General features: G+C 48.0%; 1 protein-coding gene across 2 annotated transcripts in view; it reads right to left on the bottom strand.

The window, feature by feature from the left end:
* The window catches only part of LOC117413046 (slit homolog 3 protein-like), a 101,903-nt gene that overhangs the window by 10,613 nt on the left and 68,840 nt on the right, over positions 1-22,450 (bottom strand). For both annotated transcript variants that reach the window (XM_058997193.1, XM_058997194.1), the window contains exons 7-28: positions 18,547-18,618; positions 17,659-17,822; positions 16,400-16,544; positions 14,949-15,020; positions 14,445-14,516; positions 12,956-13,027; positions 12,429-12,572; positions 11,628-11,791; positions 9,762-9,912; positions 9,073-9,147; positions 8,759-8,902; positions 8,119-8,262; positions 6,466-6,629; positions 5,555-5,687; positions 4,979-5,047; positions 4,571-4,642; positions 4,289-4,360; positions 2,319-2,390; positions 1,951-2,114; positions 1,651-1,775; positions 794-891; positions 157-296 (exon numbers count right to left, since the gene is read on the bottom strand). In XM_058997193.1, the coding sequence (XP_058853176.1) occupies positions 157-296; positions 794-891; positions 1,651-1,775; positions 1,951-2,114; positions 2,319-2,390; positions 4,289-4,360; positions 4,571-4,642; positions 4,979-5,047; positions 5,555-5,687; positions 6,466-6,629; positions 8,119-8,262; positions 8,759-8,902; positions 9,073-9,147; positions 9,762-9,912; positions 11,628-11,791; positions 12,429-12,572; positions 12,956-13,027; positions 14,445-14,516; positions 14,949-15,020; positions 16,400-16,544; positions 17,659-17,822; positions 18,547-18,618 (2,528 nt within the window). The remainder of the gene's footprint in view (positions 1-156; positions 297-793; positions 892-1,650; positions 1,776-1,950; positions 2,115-2,318; positions 2,391-4,288; positions 4,361-4,570; positions 4,643-4,978; positions 5,048-5,554; positions 5,688-6,465; positions 6,630-8,118; positions 8,263-8,758; positions 8,903-9,072; positions 9,148-9,761; positions 9,913-11,627; positions 11,792-12,428; positions 12,573-12,955; positions 13,028-14,444; positions 14,517-14,948; positions 15,021-16,399; positions 16,545-17,658; positions 17,823-18,546; positions 18,619-22,450) is intronic.

The following is a 22,450-nucleotide window of genomic DNA, read 5'->3' as shown; positions in this document are numbered from 1 at the left end:
GGAAACTCTTTGTAATCTGCCCTCGTATCCTTGGTGGGTCAGTCTGCTCTAAGGATCCTCAGTGACAGGGTTGCAGCACAGGGAGGAGACTCTTTGTAAACTGCACTCTGGTGGGTCACTCTGCTCTAAGGATTCTCAGTGACAGTGCTGTGGTACCTGTGTAGTTGGGCTGGCAGAGGCAGGTGTAGTTGTTGAAGCCGTCCACGCAGGTGGAGTTGTTCTCACAGTCGTTGTCGTCACAGTCGTCTGGGTTTATCTGACACCTCTCCCCCTCAAACCCCTCAGGACACAAGCAGCTGCAAGGGGAGAGAAAGAGAGACGGCTTTAAAGAAATCCCCCGAGCTTTCACTCAACACCATGAGCCACCCGCAGCTTCAAAATGCTCAGTCGATCACCATTCTACGATATAACTACAAGAAGCTAAGTCAAGTGGACAAACGTTTTGGATAGTGCTTTCATAAAGACAAAAACAAGGATGGAAATAAGACTCATGGTTTAGCAGTTTGATCCATTCCTGGTTTTAATCTGAGTTTAATAAGACACCCCTGAGCTTGTTATCTATACACTGTCGCTAGTCAAGCTCCTAGTAAAACCTGGGATGGGATGTGAATCTGTTATGCAACAGAAGTCTTATTTCCATCCCCGAAAAGCTATTGTGCAAAACTCTTGCCTCACTGATGGCACTCGAGTTCCTAATTCAGGTGAGTAGCTATAAACAGACTGCAGTGTAAGACAGCAAGGGGCAGACTCGCTCCCCCAGCACTGCCACACAGCAGCATGCAAAGTCTCTTACCTGAACTGCTCCCCTCTGCCGATGTGCAAGTTGCAGGTGCCTCCGTTGGCACAGGGGCTGCCGATGCAGGCGTTGATAGCAACCTCGCAGTTCCGACCCTGAGGGGAATAGAGACGGGAGATTTAACAGGACTTGTCAGGACGAACGAGATGCCAGCACACGTCATTTATCAAACAATCAGACAGAGGGGTTTCGGGAGTTACAAGTGATACTATTTGCTACCGTCTGCCATGGATGCTGCTGGTTTCTGTGTGTTTGCTATATTACTGTACCTGGTAACGAAGTTTGGGAGCAATGCACATAAAACACATTTGAGTGTAAACATGCTGTGTGGTTTAGGGTTCGAGGCAGTGATTGGCAAGGCACTCACACCTTGTAGTGCATCATATCAGTGGAACTGTTGCATCAGCCTCATGGAAAAGCACACAGGGAGGGCTGTTACTCTGGGGGTGAAAGTTTTAATTAAAGCAAACTCTCCAAGGACTCGACAGGCAAAAGGTTAGACTCTTATCTGTTCATCTCAATTGCTGTGTCGACAGGAATCCCCTAAAACAAAAACACAAGCGACTGGATTCAGAGGAACACGAGATTCTACCCAGCGTTTCCAAATCGAGGCACAAATGGGAGACGCGCAAAGAACCACGGGCAGTCTGAGCGCAAATAAATGGTCCTGTCTCATCGAACTGGCAGCAGGGATCAAATCTCACTTTGCAGGAAAACATCTCAGCTGAAATTAAAAACACCTTCTGACCACACAGCTCCAGAGAAATGGAGATAGATTGGATGAACAGGGTTCAGACACACGGGGGACTCTAGGTTTGCCTCTAACTGTCAGGCAGGCAGGCAGGCGACCTCACCTTGTATCCGAAGGGGCAGGTACAGCGGTAATAGCCAGTGGGGTCGCTGGTACAGGTACCATTGTTCCAGCAGGGGCTGGACAAGCAGGGGTTGCATTTGGACAGCTGGGGCAAGTCTTGGGAGGCTGGAGAGATAGAGGAAGAAGGAGAGAGTCACGCAGATACACACACACAATTACAGAGCTGCATGTATTTGCTTACGATTGTAAGTCGCCCTGGATAAGGGCGTCTGCTAAGAAATAAATAATAATAATAATGAGTTTCATTATAGCACGCAGACAGACAGAAGGACAGTTCTACCTTTGCATTGGAACTTGTTGAGGGGTGTGGTGAGGAGGAGTCTGTCCGCCATGTCGGGGGGGCCGGTACAGCGGGCAATCCCCGGCTCCTTGAAGCCAGCCTTCACCCACTCCGAGAGCCAACGCAGATTACAGTCACAGTACAGGGGGTTCGCTCCCAGAGCCCTGAGACACACACAGGCACAGACAGGGAGCATTGACACGGGGTGCACGCAGCAAACAGATACACAGTGCAGGCAAATACCAGGGAATCAAGCTGTAGTTACTTAGTTAGTAAGGGTGGTGCAAGTACACTTCAATTGGACTTCAATTCACACAGAACAGCCCAGCTGAACCCTGAGCACAAGCTCCATTAACAGGATTACTCACAGATGGGACAGAGAGGTTAAGTCATTGAAGGCTCCTTCAGGGACAGCTGACAGATCATTGCCATGGAGAGTGCTGGAAACAACAAAAACACGTGTTAGGAGAGGGAAGGAGGAGAGCGACATCACAGTGAATAATGATGTTTCTTCTGTAGTTCTTTCAGGACCACAATTACAGAGCTGAGCCCAGAACAGCGTTGGTCGCAAAGCTCTCCACAGAAGCCTTCATCTGATAGGAGAGAGATGCAGCCTATAGAGGGGAGATGCACTTACAGCAGACAGGGGAGAGACGCAGGAACGGCTGTTGTTCAGCCTATAGAGGGGAGATGCACTTACAGCAGATAGGAGAGAGACACAGGAACGGCTGTCATTCAGCCTATAGAGGGGAGATGCACTTACAGCAGATAGGAGAGAGACACAGGAACGGCTGTCATTCAGCCTATAGAGGGGAGATGCACTTACAGCAGACAGGAGAGAGGTGCAGGAACGGCTGTTGTTCAGCCTGTAGAGGGGAGATGCACTTACAGCAGATAGGAGAGAGATGCAGGAACGGCTGTCATTCAGCCTATAGAGGGGAGATGCACTTACAGCAGATAGGAGAGAGATGCAGGAACGGCTGTCATTCAGCCTATAGAGGGGAGATGCACTTACAGCAGACAGGAGAGAGATGCAGGAACGGCTGTCAATCAGCCTATAGAGGGGAGATGCACTTACAGCAGATAGGAGAGAGATGCAGGAACGGCTGTCATTCAGCCTATAGAGGGGAGATGCACTTACAGCAGACAGGAGAGAGATGCAGGAACGGCTGTCATTCAGCCTATAGAGGGGAGATGCACTTACAGCAGACAGGAGAGAGATGCAGGAACGGCTGTCATTCAGCCTATAGAGGGGAGATGCACTTACAGCAGACAGGAGAGAGATGCAGGAACGGCTGTCATTCAGCCTATAGAGGGGAGATGCACTTACAGCAGATAGGAGAGAGATGCAGGAACGGCTGTCAATCAGCCTATAGAGGGGAGATGCACTTACAGCAGACAGGAGAGAGATGCAGGAACGGCTGTCAATCAGCCTATAGAGGGGAGATGCACTTACAGCAGATAGGAGAGAGATGCAGGAACGGCTGTCAATCAGCCTATAGAGGGGAGATGCACTTACAGCAGACAGGAGAGAGATGCAGGAACGGCTGTCATTCAGCCTATAGAGGGGAGATGCACTTACAGCAGACAGGAGAGAGATGCAGGAACGGCTGTCATTCAGCCTATAGAGGGGAGATGCACTTACAGCAGACAGGAGAGAGATGCAGGAACGGCTGTCAATCAGCCTATAGAGGGGAGATGCACTTACAGCAGATAGGAGAGAGATGCAGGAACGGCTGTCAATCAGCCTATAGAGGGGAGATGCACTTACAGCAGACAGGAGAGAGATGCAGGAACGGCTGTCATTCAGCCTATAGAGGGGAGATGCACTTACAGCAGACAGGAGAGAGATGCAGGAACGGCTGTCAATCAGCCTATAGAGGGGAGATGCACTTACAGCAGATAGGAGAGAGATGCAGGAACGGCTGTCATTCAGCCTATAGAGGGGAGATGCACTTACAGCAGACAGGAGAGAGATGCAGGAACGGCTGTCATTCAGCCTATAGAGGGGAGATGCACTTACAGCAGATAGGAGAGAGACACAGGAACGGCTGTCATTCAGCCTATAGAGGGGAGATGCACTTACAGCAGATAGGAGAGAGACACAGGAACGGCTGTCATTCAGCCTATAGAGGGGAGATGCACTTACAGCAGATAGGAGAGAGATGCAGGAACGGCTGTCATTCAGCCTATAGAGGGGAGATGCACTTACAGCAGACAGGAGAGAGATGCAGGAACGGCTGTCATTCAGCCTATAGAGGGGAGATGCACTTACAGCAGATAGGAGAGAGACACAGGAACGGCTGTCAATCAGCCTATAGAGGGGAGATGCACTTACAGCAGTCTCAGGGATTGGAGGCCGTCGAACGCCTGTGCTGGGATGCACTTGATCTGGTTGTAGCTCAGAATGCTTAAAAAAAAAAATCAAAATAAATTAAAGACACAAAAAACCCAAATCAATACGACAGCAGCTGGAATAACGATGCCCTGTTTACATGTTGAGACTCAGAGTGCAAATGCTACATAGAATTCATATGATAGATACGTACATCACACGTGAATTACTGGGCAACTGAAGTGACGGAGAGTAGAGAGAAGAAGTGCTCACTGTTCAACTTACAGAGTGGACAGCTGGGTCATGTTGCTGAATGTCAGTGGAGCCAGAGAGCTGATGCTGTTGTTGCTCAGGTCACTGAACGAAACAAACAAATACAAAAGATTAAAACTAAGAATCAGACTAGGAAAGAATGAGCTTCGGAGTCGATGCAAGAGGAGTGACCAAAAACAATTGCAAAGCAGTGATTAAAAGTGACTGGCACTCCCAGCAATGCTTGTTACAGGCTTCAAATCCCACAGCTGGTCCAATACAGCTGGCAGTCTGTGTGTTATATTTCTGGATTGATTTTGCAGTTTTCAAGATGAAAAGGGCCCTGTGCACCACCCCCTTCCCCCTGTGGGAGGCGCTCTTGCCAGGAGCTGCAGGTGTGAGGTGTGCGATGGAGTGCGGGGGAAGGAGAGTGGAACCTACATGAGGGACAGGTGTTTGAGGCTGGCCAGCTCCTTCGGGACAGCAGTCAGGACGTTACCCTCCAGATACCTGCAATTACAAAATACATGCAATACAATTTAATGCAATACACAGAGGAACACATTTTACATTTACACAGCATTCAAATGCAATGGCTTTTGCATGTGTGTGTCTGTGCCTGAGTGTGAGTGAGTCTGTGAGTGTCAGAGCTGCCAGCTTGATTCATTTCAGACACACAGATATCAATGTCTCATTACAAGGCACTTTCCCACAGTGTGAATTATAAGCCTCTTGTAATGTAAGTCTAAGATGTCAAGTATAAGACAGACAGACAGACAGACAGACAGACAGACAGACAGAGAGACGGGGTACTCACAGCAGGTTTGCGTCAAACAGACAGACAGACGGGGTACTCACAGCAGGGTTGCGTCAGACAGACAGACAGACAGACAGACAGACAGACAGGGTACTCACAGCAGGGTTGCGTCAGACAGACAGACAGACAGACAGACAGACAGGGTACTCACAGCAGGGTTGCGTCAGACAGACAGACAGACAGACAGACGGGGTACTCACAGTTCGGTCACGTCCTTGGGAATGCCCTTGGGCAGAGAGCGGAGCCCCCGGTTGCTGCAGCGCACCACAGTGTCAGTGCAGGTGCAGGACTCCGGGCAGCGGGGGAGGGGCAGGCAGCTGCTCTCCTCCGTACCTGCAGGTGGCGACAGAGAGAGGGGCATGTTATCAAATAACCGCTGGCTGAAACATCTCTTTTTTTGTTTTTTTTTGCTTTTTGCTTTTTCTGAAGAACAAAATAAGCTGCCAAGCCATAATTTAAGAAATGACTAAATTACAGCAAACAGCATTTAAAGATTAAGCACACACAATATTGCTCTTGGCCGAGGAGTCAAGTGTTTTCACCTCTCCCAAGACGAGAGAACACATTCCACCCGCACAGCAAGCCGAACCCGGTAATAGCTGCTTTTAATCTTGGAGACAAACAAGATGATATCTGCAAAGGCTTGACTTGCTCCAGAGATGAAAAGGAAATCAGCGAATTAGGAAATGAAATGCGAGTTCATGAAGTCTCTGGATCGATCCAACAATAACAGCTGGCCTGTCTGGATCTCCTGCAGATCAGTGCGGGAGCCAGCAGCTCTCTTCTAAGAGAGAACTCACTGGAGAGCTGGGCCGTGCTAATCTACTGTATGAGCACTAACGCCAGCAAACCATTAGATATGCTGCACTGACAGTGTCCTGGAAAACCCAGGGAACTGGAACCCTTTGAGATAGTCATGGATCTGAGCAATTACTCTTAACATTAACCTGTGTCTGATTCGTGCAAAAGCAGCATACGCTCATTCCATCGAATTGTCTGCTTGTGTTGCACCATTATGACCGCTTTATTCCTCTCAGATAATCTGCCTTTGCCTCTGCACCTAAGGGTCCCTCCCGGAGTGTTAAAGGATATGGACGTGTGCCTGTCTTACCGTCGCAGGTGAAGTCAGGCAGAGCCACATCCTGGATGGGGATCTCCTTGAGGAAGGCTGGCTTCTGGCAGCGCGGGTTCCCACTCACCACCTTCCTCCTCTTCAGCCAATGTCCCAGCCAGGCCAGGTGGCAGTCACACACAAACGGATTCGACAGCAGATTACTGAGGGGACAGACGGACAGAGATATCAGAGCACTGACGTGCAAACAATCAACACATCGATATCAGAGCTGAGATAATACAAGTTCAGGAAATCATCCAAAGCCAGCCATGTTTAATATACAGATTGATGGAATGGGTGGAGATATTACAGTTGAATCCATTCCAGATTGTGGTGTTATTATATATGGGTGACATTGCTAAGTGCTGGACTGACAGTGTTGGAGACTCCTGAGGTAAGGTTATGACTGTAGTTTAGAGATGCAGTCACCTCACCTGTCCCCCGACGCCAGGCTGAGACACACCAGCTCTTACACAGACCCAAGAAGCTACTTTATGAAAAAAACAACACTAAAGCTCTCAAAATAATGTACTGGTACATTTTATACAAAAATATGGGTGTCTTCGTACACCATTCAACCGGATTTTACCACTCCCTGCACTTTTCACAGAAATAAAAAAGTGCTTTTAGGGCTGAAAATACTTCACGTAAAATAATGAAACCCACAAACGATCCCAGCCTGACCACCCCGTCCCAGATGGGGTTCAGGACAGGAGAAACACTTGCCAACTCCATGTTAAAAGAAGAGATCGAACGAGAGATCAGATCCACACAGCATTAGCACACAGCTGTTCCCTAATCCCTGTTTACTTAGTGTTCACAGCCCGCCTGGTATTTTTAGTGAACCAGAGCTGGCATGGGATGTGGCAGAGTCAGACGCTGGATAATTAGAGAGCTGCCAGGCACTGAGAGGCATCTTCCAGTCAGGAGAGAGAGAGAGAGAGAGAGAGAGAGAGAGAGAGAGAGAGAGCAGGGAAAGAGCATCTCTGTGTGATGTGGTCCCTGTATTAAACCCAGCTTCTTCTTTACAGAAGGCAGCTCCCCCTCCTAACCGCGCTAGCATGAGTACAATGGGGCGCTGTGTGTGTGTGTGTGTGTGTGTGTGTGTGTGTGTGTGTGTGTGTGGAGTGCAGGGCAGGATGTGCCTGGGACAGGGACTTCGTCAACGTCTGTTCCCAGCATCTCTTAAACTCGGTGTCACAGCCAATAGAACGGGTGTGGCACTAGCGGAACCTCACACATTTTGACAATAAGATCCCAGGGACCAGTCAATAAGACACTTTAAAAGCACATTAAAACACAGCTGCAACCTTTTTCTTTTCAGAAATGCAGGCCCCTCGTCATGGGTTACTGGGATGGTTCCCCATGACTTATTACTAAGTCTGTCTGAAGATTTATTTTAGAATAAAACTGTTCTGTAGCATTACTCATCCCCAGCAGCTGCCCGGAAACCCATTTCTGAGCAGCTTGGGTTCAGCAACAAACCAGACCCCCAACCGGGTCAGTGTGAGAGACGAGGGGATCTCTGCTCTCTTAGCTCCAACATCAGCTGGGTTTCCTTACTGCTCTACTTAATAGAGCTCGCCGCTGCAGATAGCTGCCACTGCAGAATGCCTGTGAGAGGTGTGCTCAGAGTTCAGAGGTGCTCACATGGTGGAGAGGGACACCAGGCTGCTGAAGGCTCCGGGGGTGATGCTGGAGATGCGGTTGTCGTAGAGGGACAGCAGCCGGACGGAGCCGAGCCCTGTGAAGGTGTTGTTGTCGATGCAGCTGAGCAGGTTACTCCTCAGCATCCTGGAACACAAACAGAGAGTCAGGGGCTGCGTCCACACACTGCCTGTACAAGCCTGGTACTGAGCACCAACAACACCGGGAATCCTGCTATCCACTCTGCATCAAAGACTCTTGAAACGTGACCACTGTGACTGAAACTGACTTGCAACAATGTGGAATAACAACGGGTTTGAGTAGCTCGGGGGTTACACTGATGGGCCGCAGTGTGAAACGGTGCTTTTTGTAACTTATGTGGTCAGTAGAGTGCTGGGGAGCAGGGATGTGAAACCCACAGGACTCTTTATGAGTGGCCTTGTTCTAGCTCTCATCCTTACAGTTTGTTTTGGAGCGCAAGTGTGCCCTGGCTACTGTACTTGGACTGGAGACTTGAACTGCCAGCAGTAATTCGTGGCTTGTGGGTTTTGCTATTCACTAGTTTCAATACAGACAGACAGACAGACAGGCGGAGACAGATATAGCTGTGCAATGCTGTCCCTGTAGCTGGTGATTCACTCACAGTGTCTTGAGTCCTGTCAGTCCTCTGAACATGCGCCCCTGCACCGTCTCCAGCTGGTTCCCAGTCAGCAGAAGCTCCTGGACCCCCGACGCCCCGTCGAAGACCCCCTCGCGCACCTCTCGCAGCTTGTTGTTACTCAGGTTACTGTGGGAGATTGACAGAGACACAGACAGACAGACAGACAGACAGACAGACAGACAGACAGTTTGCAGAATTATTTGCATCATTTTAGTAGAAAAGTTAAAAAGTAAAAATACAACTCAGGAGCTGAACTCATTAAGTAATAAATGAAATAAAAGCCCACCAAGACGTACATGTTACGCAGGTTCGGAAGCTTCTTGAAGATCCCTGACGCCTCCAGGACATGGATGTCATTATCATTCAGCCGACTATTGATGAAGAAGGAGAGAGTTAGAGGGACAGCGGTCTGCGAGAGATTTTCCAGTGTTAAAAGGACTGTTAAGAGGTTCCTGGCATTCGGAAACGTTAGCTTGTCCAGCATTTTGACCTGACCAGTTTTATAAGTCTATGCCAATCTTGAATTGTTTTTCAGTATAAGACACTGAAACTACAGTTTACCTCGTTACTTCACAGTCTGATAATTCACAAGTGTGTTTATTTCACATGTTGGCAGTAAATTGTATATGTGCTTAGCTGTATCAGGGCCCTTCACTAGTTCAATGTTTTTAATATGTGACTATTTTGCTGTGTGTGAAACACAAGTGAGGGGATAACTCTGTATGCAGTAAGTTATCCTGTCGTGTGTTCTTACAGGGTCGGTGGTGTGGTCGGGGAGGTGGGCTGGGATGCGGGTGTGTTTCTGGTTGGGGTTAGGGTTAGGGGGTAGCTCTGTATGCAGTAAGTTATCCTGTCGTGTGTTCTTACAGGTCGGTGGTGTGGTCGGGGAGGTGGGCTGGGATGCGGGTGTGTTTCTGGTTGGGGTTAGGGTTAGGGTTAGGGGGTAGCTCTGTATGCAGTAAGTTATCCTGTCGTGTGTTCTTACAGGTCGGTGGTGTGGTCGGGGAGGTGGGCTGGGATGCGGGTGTGTTTCTGGTTGGAGCAGTCGACGACAGTCCCCTCGCAGCGGCAGCGCTCCGGACACACCAAGTCCTGGAAACAATCCCCACTGAGACGAGTGCGGTAATCCTCGGAGCCTGGCACGGGAAGAGCACAGCGTGGTCAAGAGAGAGGGAGCTGGACTCTCACCCACTGACGCACGCACGCACACACGCACGCACGCACACACGCACGCTGACACTCACTGCCTCACTCAACACGCAGGCAGACACAGACACTGCAACCCCTTTATTTGTTTAATTTGCTGAAATGCCTGCCTTACTAAATAACCAAAACAATGAACTATGACAAAGATAACTAATGCATCAAGGGTATGTTTGTAGTTTCTCCATGCAGATTTCCCCTGAGGCAACAGCCTCATGTGTTCTGTGGTGAGGATCACCTATTGAGGTGGTTTGAGGCTCTGGGGCTGTCTAATCTGAACCGTGAATCGTTACAGTGCCCCTTAATTCTCCCTCAAAGCCGGATTCGGGGTGTTGCTGCCCTTTATTGTGTCGCGGAGAGAAGGCCCCAGAGCTATCCCAGCATGCCATGCTGCGTGCCAGCGCCCAGCGGTCCCTGGTGCTTGACAGAACCATGTTGAGCGAGTCCAGGAGGAAGCACATGGTTAGATCAAGCACAACGGACAGCCGCACGGAGAGTCAGAGGAGAGAACAGCCAGACAGAGCAGCCAGGAAGCCGGGCCCAGACAACGAGGCACCCCCATGCACAGACGGGCGCCTCCAGCTCGCTGCCCCGGAAACACAAGTACCCCAAAAAACAGATGTACCCCCCGGAAAAAAGCCCCAGAACACATACCCAGATTTAAATTGGACCCCAAATTTTCAGCTTGCGCTGCTGTCATTGTTCCAAAAGAGATGCATCCCCCTCCTCCCCAAACAGTAATTCCAAAGAGAAAGACTTTGCAGCAGTTACGAAGAAAGATACGATAAAAAAAAAAAAGTACAAGCTTTATTCAGTCACCCTTTTTTTTCAGCTGTGGCCAAAAGAAATACCGCAAAATATCCAGAGTTGAAACCAAACCCCCCACACACCTTTGATGTATTAAAAAAAGATAAATTATACATCAGAGGACGATTATGAAGCATTTTTCCCACATACGCTGCAGATTGAAGCTGTTAATGCTGGGGTTAGTTGCTCTTGTAGTGTAGGTCTTCTCAGTGTAAAGCCAGCGGCCTGTGAGACCCATGTTAGTATCAGCACAGTCCGGGAGGTTGCACTGGCGATGGCAGTGCATTTCACATGTGATATGGTAAGTAACGTGAGCTGCCGGTGTTGAAAAGCACGTCTCTTCCTCTCTCTTCACCTGAAACAAATGGCCTTGGAATGTCCTGTCCGCATTCCTGAGGCGTTAGCACAGCCCTCGAGAGCTATGCTCCCCTGCACCAGACCATCAGTCAAAGCTGCTGCATGCATTTACATGATGATGAATTTATACAAGGCTGTGGTGCCAGCCAGCTAATGCAGTCTTTAGAGTCAGAGGCTCTCGGTTCAACTCCTCATCTCAAGGCTAGTTTTTTTAAGTTGCTACACAGTATATGGCCTTATTAAAAAGCAGCTACTGTATGCGTTGCTAATGTAGCAGTATCAATTAGCATCCAGGCTTTGAACAGCATCTGAGTAGAGAATATTATTTCAAGCTTCCTGCAGGTGGACTGAATAGCAGTCTTGCAGTTTGACAGTGACGTTAAGGTTAGGATTAAGTAAAAGACTTGACGGACTGTTTGCATTGGGTTCATGTGTAGATGCCCCTGGAAGCATGTGTGCTCCTGTCGGGGTTGGGGGGGGTTACCTGAGCAGCGGAACTTCTTGCCCTTCACCTGGCTGATGCGCTTGTTGGCGAGCCGGCGGGGGTGACTGCAACGCGCTCCACTCGTCTCTATGGGGTTGTTCAGCAGGTAGTCAGCCAGCCACTTCAGGTGACAGTCGCACACAAAGGGGTTCTGAGCCAGGTGCCTGGGAGAGACAGCAGCAGGAGGATCAGACACTTCTCTACTACAGAACCCACAGCACAGTGCATGAGGAACATCACACACACACAGTCTCTACTACAGAACCCACAGCACAGTGCATGAAGAACATCACACACACACACACACACAGTCTCTACTACAGGACACACAGCACAGTGCATGAAGAACATCACACACACACACAGCCTCTACTACAGGACACACAGCACAGTGCATGAAGAACATCAGACACACACAGTCTCTACTACAGGACACCCAGCACAGTGCATAAAGAACATCAGACATCAGTTTTGTACAGTTTTACTTTAACATGATACAGGGAGTAGGGACTGATGATCGAACCCAGGTCTCCTTGGTTATTGAGACTAGTGAGCTCAGTCAGTGAAGCAGACAGACTATAAGCAGACAGTAATCTATATAGCTGCCACTCTACAGCTAACGAAGAGGAGGTTGCTTAAGACTTGCATTCATATCTGGAGCCCTCGCATCGCAAATTGATTATTTATGGGTTTTAACATGTTTCAGTGGTGCAGTGGTGTTTAATATGAACTGGTTAAAGTGTGTGCATCCCTGTGAGACTGTGTGAGACTGTGCTGCTGCTGCTGTCGCAGGGTACTCACAGTGTCTGGATGGAGCGCAGAGGAGTGAAGAGCCCCTTGCTGATGGTCTGCAGCTTGTTGTCGTACAGAGACAGCAGGTTGAGGTTCTGCAGGTCCTGGAAGGTGTTCACGCGCAGGCAGTTAATTTTGTTAGCGTTCAGCAGCCTGCAGAGCAGCACAGGGAACACAAACACGGTGAGGAACAGCACAGTAGCTTCACTGAGCAAGTGCAGTGGGCAGTGTGGTGTGATACGGATTGTGTCTCCTGTCGGGGAGATGAGATGAGGTTAAAAGCTCTAAAACCACGAATGCAGACGAGCCTCTGCCCTGTTACACAAGTACTTTACAAGTGTTAGGGACAGTAAAAAAAAAATCAATGTAAAATTACAATTCCTGAGCAATACAGCATATAGACACACACCTGTGCATTCACCATCATACCGAGACAGACACACACCCGCGCATTCACCATCATACCCTGCGCACACATACAGGGTCCAGTACCTCCTGCCTGCCTCCCCTCTCTCTCCATGTGAAAGGACACTTACAGCAGCTGGAGTGAGACGAGCCCTTCGAACAGTCCCTTGGGTATCTCCACGATCTTGTTCCCGTACAGCACCCTGCAGAGACACAGAACACATCGTGCAGCGCCGTCAGAACCACGCACACCCGTCTCAGCGGACCGCGGAACAACCCCAGCATGTACTGTATGTCTGTCTGTCTGTCTGTCTGTCTGTCTGTCTGTCTGTCTGTATGCATATCAGAATTCTAACTTTTCTAGGAAATTATCAAAGCATTTTGTACAAAGTTAAGTGCATGTCTCCAGAGCTCTCATGCTTCAGTGAGAAAATAGACTGGTGATTGATTAAGACAGACAGCTTCTTACTGTGGGTTCTATTAATACTTGAGGTGTTATTACAGAGGAGCTAACACATGACTCCCTACTAAATTCATTAATCCATACGGAACTAAATCTGCAGTGAACACCAATCCGTTTTTCAATGCTTATTGATAGCAGCAAGTGGTGTCGTTTTTCACTATAAAAGCGGTCTGTGTTGCTGATGAATTCATGTTAGGTTTAGAGTTGTATAGAGCTGGAGTTGAATTGATTCATGTTTTCTTCAGTTGTAATTGCTAAGTGTTGTAGTGACTGTGTGGATTGTTAGAGCAAGGACCTGCATTGTTCGGGCTGAGAACAGCAAAACTCAGGCACGAGGTACAGCAACACATTTGCAAGATAAGGTCCCCCAAATCATCTTATGTGAAGTAACACAAAAAAAAAAAAAGAAATGCAGAAAGTGGCAACTTAACGTACAAAAGAAAGAACAACACGTTGCAAGTTTCTCACAGCATTTCAACGTGCTATTTTTTACCACCTCTGTCTTGTAGGCATCACTGTGCTCTTATGAGATTCTCTAAATAATGCAGCATTCAGATCTGACTCTGCGCTGCCTAACACACCCCAGTCCTAATTTGAGCGCAGCTGCTTTCAAACCCATAGAGTCGAAAGTATTGGCATCGCATGCGAATGATACACCACATGTGGCGTTCAGCAGCCTACAGTGGGCTGGCTCGTGTATGAGGATCTGAAAGCTTCTCAAGTCGTATTACAGGTCGTCACTCTGTGCCTCTGATGACAAGCTGCTTTCAGGGTCAAAGGGGTTCAATTGGCGAGGCTGCGGTTGGGTGTAAATTGGAGAGCATTTATAACCGAGACAAATAAATATCACGTTTTGGAAAAGCTCCAGCTAAATCATGTGATTCTGCACACTGAGAAGTGCCTGGTTCAGAAGCAGCTCTAATTGAAGACAGGCACAGGGAGGGTGTCTGTGTGAGGGGTGGAGAAGGGAAGGGGGCAGTGGGACTGGGTGTCTGTGTGAGTTGAATGGAAGGGGGCAGTGGGACTGGGTGTCTGTGTGAGTTGAATGGAAGGGGGCAGTGAGACTGGGTGTCTGTGTGAGTTGAATGGAAGGGGGCAGTGGGACTGGGTGTCTGTGTGAGTGGAGGGGAAGGGAAGGGGAACTGGCTGGCACTCACAGAGAGGTGAGGGAGCGGAGACCCAGGAAGGCATCCGGGGCTATATCCACTATCTGGTTCTTGCTGAGGTCTCTGCAAAAGAAAAAACAAACTTAGATTCGAAACTCTTAACAGAGACTATTGGGATCCACTGCTGTTTGGATCATTAAAACCAGTTTATGCAAATTCTGTATGACGTCTCTGTTTTAGAATTGCTCCGATTTGAATTTGATTGAGCATGTGCTGTATGTCTATAGAAGTCTAGGAAAGATGACCTACTATACTGTATGCCAAAAGGCAAAAGTGCTCAGAGCTGATGTCTGGTTGATACGACACCAAGACCACTGTCAACTAAATTATTCCTAATTCATCAAACTCTGGCTGCTGCAATCATTTTTCCCAAGAGTGTATAACATCCCACAGCCTGGATGTGCTTCTGTGGAATTCAATATTCCACACGAATGGAGCTGCAGCCATCCTTTTTTATTTGAACACGCCCCAGAGCCCCGTCTCAGCTGTACTCACATCCTCTTCAGCTTCTTGTACTGGGAGAAGGCGCCACGGGGGATGCTTTTGATCAGGTTTTGCTCCAAGCGACTGTAATGAATAGAAACACCCATCAACCCTCTCTTCACTCACAATGCTAGTGCCATTAACCTTGTAGCTCCTTGCATCCAAGCCCACTCCACATGAAACCAGAGCACTGCCTTGATGTGCAGCCCAGGACAGGTTAGTTAACAGGTTAGGATGCAAACCTTGAGGTTAACTATAACCCTAACAAAGGAAGACCTGGACAGTCACAGACAGTACTGCACTGAAGACATGGGAAAGGCTTTTAGTAGTTCCACGTACTGCGAAGTCTGAAACATTAGTGCACCAAAGAAAACTGATGTCCAATAATGTGCCACAGTCATGGCAGAGGACATGTTAAAATGTAGTTTCATTATATTTGATATGCAATACACAGAGTGTGGGGGCAGCAAGAGTATGAGCCCGCCCCATCTCTAGTGCAGAATCAGATACTAGTATCAGCACCTAGAAACTAAAACATCTAGCAAAGCTTTTATAGCAGGTCAGCCCTGACTTTTCCAATAAAGCCAGCATCTCCTCCGCTCTCTAATCAATCTCCTCTGGTTTGTGTGTGTGTGCGGGGGGGGGTATGGTGCTTTCATCGCCTCCTCATTTTCCGTCTCGACGGCTGAGCTGGACAGACGGGAGGGAGATAAAGAGCTTCAGGCTTCTCGGCAGATGCCAAGCCACATTCCAGGACAGAGGACGAGCCCATCCGTCTTCCTGACTGATGCTCTTCCAGCACCTTGGTGACGTCCCAATCCATCCTGCCCACGCAGGAGATCAGCAGAGCCATCGATTCACACTACAGTTAAAAATGGGGCAGGGCGACTGAGAGTAGAGTGTGTAAACTAGTGCTCATTATTATTGAGATGCAGGGTAATGACAGCGCTGCAGAGCTGAGAGTGGAGTGTGTAAACTAGTGCTCATTATTATTGAGGTGCTGGTAATGACAGCGCTGCAGAGCTGAGAGTGGAGTGTGTAGACTAGCGCTCATTATTATTGAGGTGCTGGTAATGACAGCGCTGCAGAGCTGAGAGTGGAGTGTGTAGACTAGCGCTCATTATTATTGAGGTGCTGGTAATGACAGCGCTGCAGAGCTGAGAGTGGAGTGTGTAGACTAGTGCTCATTATTATTAAGGTGCTGGTAATGACAGCGCTGCAGAGCTGAGAGTGGAGTGTGTAGACTAGCGCTCATTATTATTAAGGTGCTGGTAATGACAGCGCTGCAGAGCTGAGAGTGGAATGTGTAGACTAGCGCTCATTATTATTAAGGTGCTGGTAATGACAGCGCTGCAGAGCTGAGAGTGGAATGTGTAGACTAGTGCTCATTATTATTGAGATGCTGGTAATGACAGCGCTGCAGAGCTGAGAGTGGAGTGTTCACACTAAGCTGTGTTCCTCACATTTCCACGATGCCCTCTGGCAGGTTGGCTGGTATCTCGGTGAGCCCCTTGCCTCGGCAGTCCACAATGTTGTTGTTGCAGGTGCAGGAGGGGGGGCAGGATGAGGCCTGGGCACTGCAGGTATGGGGCTCCTTGGGCTGGGGACCTGGCAGTGGGGAAGACAGGAGGCAGAGAATAGGTTCATTCATTAAACTAGACTACACTTCAGTATCTTTGATTCAACTGTTTGCATGTTTAAACATTTGTTTTTGCACTTTGACTCACTTCTACCAAGAACTACCAAATGTCCATCCTTCACCTCTGAATCAAGAGGGACACACTCTGGAGCGCAATGAATCACTCACAGTACGTCACAAGAGACATGCCTGGATTAAAACGGATTAAACCAGCCGTCTGACACACAGTCACTACCCAGAACCAAAACAAAGAAAATGACTCCTCCTGAATCTCCCATCCATACCACTGACAAAACAGGATTGATCTGCCAGCCATGGGACCCAACGACCCTGCACAGTAAAGAGCTGCTCTGGCAGTAACATGAAGACACGTGTTCAAAAAGCATTGGCTGGGTATGGACCAGGAATTCCTGAAACGCGATGGTGCCATTTCACAAGGGTTCATTATCAAGAGCTAAGTGATATTACCCAGACTATAAGTGACTTGACAATTGTAGAGCAGACAGTAGATTTACAGTACAGACCACAGCAATATATTGTACAGAGCAACAACAAAAACAACTTCACTCTTTAAAGAAGCCTGAAGGGCTGAGCCGGCCAAAAAAAAAAACCCAACAACAACTAGAAGCCAGCAGCCTGTGTTTATAATTAGTGGTGAATCGAGTTAGCATGTGGAGATGCATCTCTTGAGTGATTACTGCAATGCACGCTGAAACGCCCCACACTGTACACTGTTAAGGCACTGTCTTTTAGAAATACTAAAAGAAACTTTGTAAATTCAATGACACGCTTCAACAGCAATCTTCAGCATCTTGCACGTTATTTGAAATGGTAAAGTTTGTTTATAGAAACTTTTTAAGAATTTATAAGCACTCTCTTAGGCAACGTAAACTTGATTGGTTTAAAACAGTATTTCAAAAACAAACCACGCCTTCCAACAGTCCCTGAAGTGCTCCTTGAAGACATCGCGAGACCACGTCTCAGCTGATCCGTTACTTCTCTTGTTTCAAACAGCAGTGTTTACCTGCACTGCCGCTCTGTATCTGGTGCCCTATCATGCTACCTGCAACATTGTTTCTTTACCTGTACAGATGAAATCCTTCTTCTGAGCATCCGCCACGTTGAGGCCCCGCATGTGCGCCGGAGCCATGCACTGCGTGAACTGCGCAATCCCCCGCCGCTGCCGCAGCCAATCAGAGAGCCAGGTGAGGTGGCAGTCGCAGTGCAGGTTATTGGAGTGGAGGCGTCTGGGGAGGAGCAAGTGAGAAGCACAGCCAATCAGAGAACAGCAGGTTAGACACTGAACTTTAATAACATTAATAACTAACATGAACACCAAAACAGTTAGTGTGCCCTACTTAATTTTGTATCACTTCACCACTGTGCAGACCAGCCATATAAAACACTGTTCAGTGTGGTGCAGTACATACAGTACTAGTGTATATTAATGTTTTTTTATATCGGCAGGGATGCACTTGTGAAAGATAAGTGATGGTGCTGGACTGACAGAGCGGGCCCCCTACAGTAGGAACCTTTCTGCCTGTTAAGTGAGGGGGACTGACAGCAGGGGAAGCTGGAGCCCTGTATCTGTCTGTGAGTCTCACTCACAGGTAGTCCTGTTGGAACCACATCAGTGCTGATGACTAAAGACCTGCAAAACAATCCCATTTCCTACTATATTCTCTTCAGAAATATTGAAAGATAATACTTTTTTTTTGGTGGGGTCCAGCATTTAAGCTGTGGGGGTCTTTGGACACTTCAAATCCCACAGTACCTGGGATATGAGGAGCTTTAATACAGAGAAGTGGAAATTCAAATCAATCCACTACAGGAAACTCAGTACAAGGTATCCTGGAGACCAGCAGACCCTTCCCGACAGCACGCTGTGGTGTCAGTGGACAGTGCAGCTCCTCATTAACCTATAGGATCCTACAGGTCTCTCTTACCACAAGTAATATGAAGGGTACTTACAGAGTGCGCAGTTTGGGCATGTGGTGGAAGCTGGAGAGCGGGATGAGGGTGATGTTGTTACTGTTGAGAGTGCTGCAACGAGAGAGGAAGGAGAGAGAGAATCACTACGAGTCACTGAAGCCTGAACGTAGCCGTGTGGTTCCTGCAGCAAAGCAAACAAAGAGCACACCGGCTGGACTGCTGACCACTGACCACAGCATCATGCTCACCTGCTACCATGTGTGCCCCCCGCAGAGCTGCTTCTCTGATCTTCTTACCCCGAAGGGCTAGTGGTTAATGCACCAAGACAGACAGGATACACAGTGGCCCGAAGGGCACTTGAGTGTTTATCCCACGCGAAATTAACCATTTGCTTGACAGGTTTATTAAGTCGTCTATTTTTGTTTAATAGATTGAACATTGCGGGCGCTGTGGAACGCTCTGAATTCTCTGAATTAACCCCTCGCTGCTGCAAACTGGCCAGTGAAATAAAAAAAACAGGAATACGCTTTGGAACACCCTTACTGGCATAGTAGAAGTAAGCTTTCATGTGCACAACCTGTGCAGTAGACGATAAATAAAGAAATGAGCCATGATTTCGTATCACATTCAGACACAACTGACACATCTTGCATGTCAACCGGCCCCTCCCGGTTACTGCCCTCTAAACTGGATGCAGTATAAAGTGTTTGCCTACCCATTCAGGTGCTTTACTAAGTGTGCTTCACTGCTTGCCAGGCGTTGATTGAGCAGGTTAAACTCAGACCAGTATGGTGGCCCCCGCAGTCATCCGGGAGGCTGGCATGGCTGCTGGTGTTCCTGCTGTCTGCTTCCATTATGCTGTCAGCTGATCAGCCCGGGGTGTGTTGTGGTGCATGTAATGTGAATGGTGTGTGTCCAGAACAGCGTGTAATTGTCTCTAACACAATGATATTATCTGCAGCATGCACAGGGCTAATTGTGGGCAACAGCAGCCATCTCCCTTCCTCCCAAACAAGCCACTGTTCTGATTAGAGCTACTTAGCAAACCCTAATCTTGTAATCTTGCCCTCCACCTCCTTCCGCTGGAAAGGCAATGTGTTTGTTATTTCTCAATTTGAACATTAATGCTTCCTCTCTTTGGTGGATCAAAGTGGCTTCAAGCTCACTGGATTATACTGTTTGCTTTTTTTTGCGTTCAGATTTTTCAGTCTCGTCCCCCAATTCACCAGAAAATAAAACTCTACAGAATGTTCTGTTGTTATAGCCTATATAACAAAACTCAGTGCAAGCTTTGAAGTCTGCAGTATTTACAGTGTACAGTATATAGAGGTGACTCAGTAAGCTTAATTTTGCTGGTGTGTTTGAACTAATTACTAGATATCCTTTAGATCCACAAAGCTATTTTCACACCACACCCCTCCTGTTTAGACTGTGCCCCAATAAACACTTTCCGGGTGCCAGTCCCATATTCTACACTCCCCCATGGTGCTCATTGAGCTTGTGTGTGTCTGTGTATACCTGTGTGTGTGTGAGCGTATCTGTGTGTTTGTGTGTGTTTGTCTGTATTTGTATGCATGTGCAAGAGTGTGCCTGTATGTGTGTGTGTGTGTGTGTATGAACGTGTGTCTGTGTGAGCGTGTCTGTGTAGCTGTGTATGTGTGTGTGTGTATGAACATGTGTCTGTGCACGTGTGTCTGTGTGTGTGTGTCTGTGTCTGTATGTGTGTGAGCTTGTGTCTGTGTGCATGTGTGTGTGTGTGTGTGCGTGAGTGTGTGTGTGTGTGTGTATGAACATGTGTCTGTGCACGTGTGTCTGTGTGTGTGTGTCTGTGTCTGTATGTGTGTGAGCTTGTGTCTGTGTGCATGTGTGTGTGTGTGTGTGCGTGAGTGTGTGTGTGTGTGTGCATGTGCAAGAGTGTGCCTGTATGTGTGTGTGTGTGTGTGTATGAACGTGTGTCTGTGTGAGCGTGTCTGTGTGTGTGTGTCTGTGTCTGTATGTGTGTGAGCTTGTGTCTGTGTGCATGTGTGTGTGTGTGTGTGCGTGAGTGTGTGTGTGTGTGTGCATGTGCGAGCGTGTGTGTGTGTGTATGTGTGTGTATGAACGTGTGTCTGTGTGAGCGTGTCTGTGTGTGTGTGTCTGTGTCTGTATGTGTGTGAGCTTGTGTCTGTGTGCATGTGTGTGTGTGTGTGTGCGTGAGTGTGTGTGTGTGTGTGCATGTGCGAGCGTGTGTGTGTGTGTATGTGTGTGTATGAACGTGTGTCTGTGTGAGCGTGTCTGTGTGTGTGTGTCTGTGTCTGTATGTGTGTGAGCTTGTGTCTGTGTGTGTGCATGTGCGAGCGTGTGTGTGTGTGTATGTGTGTGTATGAACGTGTGTCTGTGTGAGCGTGTCTGTGTGTGTGTGTCTGTGTCTGTATGTGTGTGAGCTTGTGTCTGTGTGTGTGCATGTGCGAGCGTGTGTGTGTGTGTATGTGTGTGTATGAACGTGTGTCTGTGTGAGCGTGTCTGTGTGTGTGTGTCTGTGTCTGTATGTGTGTGAGCTTGTGTCTGTGTGTGTGCATGTGCGAGCGTGTGTGTGTGTGTGTGTGTGTGAGTGTGTAGCTTTCCTCCCTCACATCAGCAGCACAGTGAATATATAAATCTTTTCCATTCAATACCTCACTGCAGTGGATCTGACAGCAGGGTCCTGGGTGCCCCGTGTCTGACCCTGTCACAGCCTGTCAATCTCCAGGCTAATTATTCATTCATGTGCTTGTTTATTGCATTGTTGTTCTGTTTCTGTGTTTAAATGCTGAACTGATTGCATATTGGGTACATTGCTTGCACGTAACGTACTTAGGCTGCAAAATTAAAGTAATCTTTAAACAGTGCCCTAGCCGACAATGATAGCTTTGCATTGCAGCATGCTTTCATTCGTGATTCTACTGTGTGCTTTCACATCCAGGCCATTCCCACTACCTGGAGGATGCCTTAATGGATTTATCCAGTATAACAGGGGTTCAAATATGCTTTTACTATGCTTTCACTACAGATTTACAAAGGTATTCAGCAGAGCGCAGATTTTTCTTTCCAGTTCTGTGATACCCCTCTCATACATTCTTTAATAAAGTCAGAATCTCTTTCCTAACCAATCTGAGACTGAGATGCTGACAGTTACCTTCCACTACAAGTCAATAATGCAAAAAGCTGTCTAGTGAACTCTTGCTGTTTCAGGCTGTGATGTCACCTGAAAGTGCTGTGACTGTGATTCAAGCTCGTTCCACACACTCCGTGCCAGCTGCTTATCATTCCACCTGTATTGCATTAGAAACGCACTTCACCAAGCGCTTCTGTCTGGGGTCTGGCCCTGTTCTGTGAGCAGCTCACAGTGAAGGAGCCCTCCCTCCACAGCCTCTGCTTTTGTCTCTTGTGAAACAGTGGACAGCTTTCCCACACCAATGTGTCGAGTGCTCTTTCTTACCCAGCCTTCGAAACACAAACTACACTCAGGCTTTGGTGATCCTTTATACTGGTTACGCAATCACTTTGAAAATCGTTTGACTTTATATCCAGTAATGTTACTTATTTTATGGAATGCATTTTGTTCTTGCTGTCCTGTATTTCATACAACAGGGGAGGTACTGCTAGCACTGACTACGCTGTTTAACAGGAGTTACATGAGCTCCCCTCCCACAGCTCTGTCTTGCTATTCAGCACCGGAGCTCAGCACAGGCAGACAGCATTGCATTTAAGCAATAAAGCCAAGAGCTGTGCGGAAAAACGATCATAAAATATCCGAGCGTGGTACGGCATACAGAAACAGTGAAAGAATAATGAAACGATGAAACAAAAAACGGCTGTTGTGGAAAGACACAGGGGAGCGCGGTAAACGCGTGTTACAATGTGCAACGGTGAAAAAAAAAAATAATAATAATAATCTCGGAAATGATTGTTTTTGATAAAAAAA

Source organism: Acipenser ruthenus, chromosome 23 (assembly GCF_902713425.1).
Source record: "Acipenser ruthenus chromosome 23, fAciRut3.2 maternal haplotype, whole genome shotgun sequence".
Taxonomy (NCBI): Eukaryota; Metazoa; Chordata; class Actinopteri; order Acipenseriformes; family Acipenseridae; genus Acipenser; species Acipenser ruthenus.
The sequence above is the reverse complement of the archived record's forward strand: the minus strand, read 5'-3'. Positions and strand labels throughout refer to the sequence as shown.